This window comes from Ostrinia nubilalis, chromosome 9 (genome assembly GCF_963855985.1).
Source record: "Ostrinia nubilalis chromosome 9, ilOstNubi1.1, whole genome shotgun sequence".
NCBI classification, from domain to species: domain Eukaryota; kingdom Metazoa; phylum Arthropoda; class Insecta; order Lepidoptera; family Crambidae; genus Ostrinia; species Ostrinia nubilalis.
In genome coordinates, this window is record NC_087096.1 from 16,262,984 (window position 1) to 16,268,983 (window position 6,000).

The 6,000-nt window shown below is 36.8% G+C and overlaps 1 protein-coding gene across 2 annotated transcripts in view; it reads right to left on the reverse strand.

Annotated features, from left to right (window-relative positions):
* LOC135074741 (solute carrier family 23 member 2) overlaps positions 1 to 6,000 on the reverse strand; it is a 32,955-nt gene extending 26,955 nt beyond the window's left edge. The window contains exons 1-4 of one of the 2 annotated variants that reach the window (XM_063969110.1): positions 5,922 to 6,000; positions 5,108 to 5,165; positions 2,158 to 2,268; positions 148 to 268 (exon numbers count right to left, since the gene is read on the reverse strand). In XM_063969110.1, the coding sequence (XP_063825180.1) occupies positions 148 to 268; positions 2,158 to 2,268; positions 5,108 to 5,158 (283 nt within the window). In that variant the 5' untranslated portion in view covers positions 5,159 to 5,165; positions 5,922 to 6,000. Of the gene's footprint in view, positions 1 to 147; positions 269 to 2,157; positions 2,269 to 3,407; positions 3,542 to 5,107; positions 5,166 to 5,921 lie in introns of those variants that run through there. The other variant, XM_063969111.1, reaches the window with a different exon arrangement.

A 6,000-nucleotide genomic window follows, 5' to 3' on the forward strand; every position in this document is an offset into this window, starting at 1 on the left:
GACTCATACAAATCATTTATGTTGATTTGCAAAAAAAAAAGAATTATTTTTACGCGTTTAGGTGCGCGTGCGGCGACCCAGGCGTATGATTTAGCAGGTATAGACATAACTATACCGTTCTATACCTATAAATAGATAGCAACTCACCCGTGACGAAGATCATGGTGGAGATGATGTTGGAGCGGTCAGGGTCTGTCTCCTGCATGCACAGCGCCGGGCATAATATGAACGGGATGGCCACGATGGCGCCGATCATCGTTAGGTAGTGCTGTGGGCAACAGCATTAATCTATATCTATCTATATAAATAAAAATGAATTGATGTTCGTTAGTCTGATTAAAACTCGAGAACGGCTGGGTTTTAAAATGTTTGTCGTAGTCCAGGGTAGGTTTAAACGGTGAGCACATACGCGCACGATATTTACTATTATTTAGTTTTTCTATTTTAGTTTTTCTGTGACAGACAAAATTCCACGCTGGCGAAGCCGCGGGCGGAAAGCTAGTAATAAATAAATAGATATCCTTGGACATTTTACACTGCGCTTCTAGTCCCAAACTAAGCAAAGCTTGTACTATGGGTACCAGACAACGGATATAAACAAAATTGAATACTTTTTTTTTTGTAAATACATACCTACTTATTATACACAGAAAACAGTCCAATACAAACAAATAATTATGTTCATGCACACAAATGTTTGTACTGTGCGGGAATCGAACCCGCTACCTCCGGAATAGTAGTCCGTTTGAACCACTACACCAAACAGCCGAGAAACGAGCATTACTTCAAATAGGTACGAGTAGAGGTAGTAAAAAAACTCATAAAACTCATTTGTTTAAGCAAGCGGGCTTTTAAAAAGCACTTTTACACGTCCCAGTATTAACCCTACCACTGCTTCAGGACAGTAAATGGGCCAGTGCTGAGAAGAAGCAGCGCAAGAAACTAGGTAACTTAGTGAAAGGAAATAGCGGACGAGCAGTCAGCGTCATATAGTTCGTGACACCGAAAGGCCCAGAACAGACGGTGAAACGCAAATGCAACGAAACTGCAACTGCTAGTTACTTTTGAGTCGCATCTAAGTTTCTGCCATAGCGTCCGTTGAGAGACCACACATGACGCGACCAGTTTGAAACTCAGTTTCAGTTTCATTCATAAGAATCATCAGAAAGTTGCAGTTTCGTTGCAGTTGCGTTTCACCGTCTGTTCTGGGCCAAAGTGATCAAAAAGTTGACAACACAACCTTATTCCAATTGTGCACGCAAAGATCCTGACTACCCCCCGCCCGGCTGAGTATACGCCCCTAGTAAGAAGAAAAACATCCACATGAAAATCGCCTAAACGTACCTACACTCCCAGGGGTTTCACAACACAGGTCACTACCTTGTTTAATATACCACGCAATCTTGTATACCCATTCTTATAAGATACACCACACAAGAATGCATGGTAAATTCAGTGAACTGCTCCTGAATCGAATGTACCTACTACTACTATTTCTATTTATTGAGTTTGTTGCGGCGCTTCTTCTCAGCACTTGCCAAATGTTGGTCTCGAAGCGCTAGTAGGGTAAAAAGATTATGAGACATGTAGAGGCTCCTTAAGAGCAAAATGACGATTTGTAAGAACTATTTATTAGTCTAAACAAATAAAGAAATTTTGACTTTGACTTTGACTTTGACTTTGACAGGGTTGAGGCTTTACTGAACTTGCTAATACAAAAACCAACTATCATTTGGTGTGAAAAGTTTCTTTCCTTTCACCTTTGTAATTGCAACTGAATATTCAGTCATTGTTTGCATTATAATATTTTTTAGAGCATTTGTTTATATTTTTGCATCTCTTTCAAGTCATAATTTCATTTCCTCTCATTAAAACCTTTTCCGGGAGACTCCCGGATGTCTTCCAAACTAGGGCAAATCCGGGAAATTTCAATTTCCAGTAGGATGGCAGTTCTGCCCCCTAGCCCCTTTGACTGCCTATTACCACTCGTTCAAATATGTTTTAAACATACCAAGATGGGATAAATAATGAACTAGCTCAGATGGAAGACCAGTCAGTCGCCCGGCAAGTGAAAGGTCGTGGGTTCGACTCCCGCCTTAGGAAGTTCGATTTTTTCAAGTAATTTACAATTTACAAAATATCTTAGCCCTTTAATACCTGTAAAGCCATGAAGATGCACAGGTACCATGGTGGAATGTCATCGATGCCATAAGTGACGTTTCCTTCCCGAACGGCGGCGCCATTTTGTTTCCCTTCTTCGTCAGGGTTCTGTGAAACAGAAACAAACTAAATGCACTTACCTACTACGATAAAATCAAACTCGGGTTTAACAGGGTTACATTAAAGGTGGTTCTAGAGTTGCAGCAGAGACAGTACCGATAAATGAATGGATAAAAACAGTGTTACACAAAATGGCGTGACTCAACGGGAACAAACGAAATGAAATTATCTTTCTTTCTTGCAAGAAATAGTTACGATGATTCATTCAGCGTTGTTCGCAAATGACATTAAATCCCCAAAAACCTAACTTTTCTGCTAGGTATCTTTATCAGAGATCTGTGAAACATGATATCTGAAAGATTTACGTTTCTAGCTATCAATAACTTTAGCTTAGGTACATGTGGTGAAACTGGCCCTTAGCTTACCTACTATAAAGACTGGGCCTTAGTAACATTAGCTTACTTAATAATGAGAAAATTGCACCATAATAACTTTTTTTCTTTCTTTCTTTCCTTTCTTTCTTTCTTTCTTTGAAATGAATTGGTAATAGTAATTAGGTACCTAAAAAGTAGGCTGCAACAAAATAAAAATACCTAATACTGTCAATGTTTTTATTTGAAACCTTAACCTATTTAACTAACAAGTTTGTCACATTCACAAACTATTGGTTCTTGCAATAAACCCTTGTCCTTGGCCTCGTACTAACCCGGTAGTCTCGGAGTGCTAAAAGTTTTTGTAAACAGTCAAGTTAAATCCATCACATTGTGGTGATAAATAATTACGAGTATGGTGAATGATGGTTAGATATGTTATTTAACCAGCTTCACACACATTAAAATTGGTTCAGCAGTTTTTCTAGGAAATTCTAGCCGCGAAAACGTAACAGGCATACTTAGTACCTACCTACCTACCTACATAGTTCATTGTTAGAAGGTCGGTAGTAACGATCACGGCATAGTTTCGAGAGAGATGTTGAGGTTATACTTATTACCATAGAAGTTTTACTAATCAAACATTACTATTTTCATGCAGATTACACGTTTCCAATAGGCTACATTTTAATTTTTTTAAACATGTAGGTAAGCGACATAAAACACAGGTCGTAAACTACTTATTATGTAATGTGTGTAGGTAATAGGTAAGTATTGTTCATGTTTTCAATTAAAGAAGCAAGTTAGTTACTTTACCACACTATCCACAACGGTGTATGAACATTTGCGTTTATCCATAGGCACCTATTAAGTAATTCACAACAAATCCTTAAAATTTCAGGTCTTTTTAGGAACATAACCACAAAATAATACACAGAAAATATCGTACAGTGCATTAACTCACAAGACTTAAATTCGCTTGCAAATCAAAATCGAAACGTGAAGTTGGTTCTAATCTCGTCCATCAATCCAAAAAGAATCTTACCTTGCAGGCTTTGATTGCATTTTCCAGTGAAAGTTTACAGTTGCATAAAATGCACTATTTTATCGGTCCTTTTTATCCGTATCGAAATAAGGTTTAATGTACTTTGCAGGGAACAGGCTTGAAGTCTGCAACTAAAATTAGCGTCTTTATTTGCCAAGAGATGTTGTTCTTAGTAGTTTTATGCGCGGGACTTCATACCTACCATTCATTCTTCTTGAAGTCTTCTTTCATTTAAACTTGCTCTAGAAAGGGAGCAGTGTCAGGGTCTCAGGGATGTCATCGCGCAGTTGGAAGTAAACCCTAATATTAGCTATAGGTTAGCTTGAAATGGAAACTTATTAATCTCATTATTTCCCTATTTTAGATATGGAACATATTTAATACTGCTACGTCTTAAGAAAATAGTGTTATTATGCCTATCTATACCTATCCATGAGTTTCTAATTGTCCTATAACCCTTTTCCTAAATAACTGTAGATACTTACTAGTAAACAAACCTATGGAAGTGCAAGACATCTAAAAAACATTCTGTAGTTCTAAAGGTGATCTTCAAAGCAATATTACTTCAGGATCAATGTTCCATAAAAGTTACTGACTTTGTCTCTGTAATGCATTTTAAAAGTCCTCTGTTAATGCATAGATAATAAGAAATTAGCGTGAATAACATTCGGGTACTCTCAAAAAAAGGAGTCAACGAGGGCAACCAGGTCATTTGCATACCGGACAGATACCCGCGTCTGTTAAAATAAAATAAAAATACGAAAAACCGAATGATACCTGTATTTAGACTGCAATTGATAATTCAGAAAAACTCCTCATTGCCTGTGACTACTAGGAGTTTCAATTGTTCCTTCCAAAGTATGGATTCTGTAGGTCAGATAGACCATGCTAAGAAAGGGATCGGAAAGGAAAATGCGTCGTGGAAAATGCAACGGATTTTAAATTTAGACGCAAATTATGCATTCTAGACCCTGAGATTAGAACCACTGCTGGACACAGGCCTCTCCCAAGTATTTCCATAACGACCGGTCCTTACCTGCCCGCATCCAGCGCGGTTACTCGGAAAAACGTTATCTGAAGTTTCAAATGTTACCATCCCTCTCACGTAAAACGAGATGCCAGCATGAGCGACTGTAACAGATAGAGCCGAAACTGCATAAACAGCGTTTCGGAGTAAACCGGCAGTTTCTTCCCGCGTTACTTACTTCAAGCAAACTTACCTATTTTTTTTAATTCTCCGCCGATCTTAGGTAAAGGTTAACGAGAGGCAAGCAAAAATATTGCGGATTCTTCATTCAATTATTCTTATTATTTCTTACTAGCTGACCTGACGAACTGTGTACCGCCTATGTTCATAAAAAAGGATTCTAATGGTGAAAGATTTTTCAAATCGGTCCATTAGTTTCGGAGCCTTCAATACAAACAAACAAACAATCAAATCTTTCCTCTAATATTAGTGTAGACAACTTACCGTGTCACTGAGCACGTTTTGTAGTCCAATTTGGATATTGTGGTGCACCATGCTGAAACTGAAAATATTTAATTAAATATAAAAGATAATAAAATAAATAAGGACCAGACTACGCACTATGCAACTATGCACTATGCAAATGTAGGTATTTAAAAACACATTGAATGAAAGTCATTTGTGTTTTTATACCTACATTTTGTGTTGTTAAATAATAACATTTATGATGACAACGAGAGAAAAGAATTTGTTCTGTTTGTACCGAGTGTTTTATGGGCAGATGGGATCTAAGAAAACTACTAAATAATATTTTTTAAACTAGGTACTTTAGTTCAGATTTATGTAATTTCTTGATAAGTAGCAGGTTTATTGTATGGCTAAGCACCTAAAGTAGCTAGAGACTTCCCTTCTATGATCTGAGCTAGAGACTTATGTTCTACCACATCTACATTACTCGCATATGCATCTCGTTGATCAATTAGTTATTTATGACGGAATAAACGGTCGTTTGAAAATTAGCATTTAATTTAATACCGGTCTTATTATTATTGTTATCAATCACGTTTACTTACAAACAAACCATATAGGTAGAGGCTAAGAACCTACCTGAAAAAAGTAACTACCTAGGTAGGAATGTAGGTTAGACAAATTTTTCAATACATAGTACATTATTTCAAATTCAGTTGCGCATAGAGAAATTACCAAAACAATTTTTGTCATATCAAGAAAAAGTATAAATTCGTTTCTGAAAAAATTAAACAGACAAAAACGATCATTTAAAAAAATCTAAAACCCTAAAAACTAAGTAAAGACTTACCGTTTTTGATATCTTGGTAATCATTTAATTAATGCACATCACAACAGACTACTTAGTTTTCACAGTTCATCGATTTATA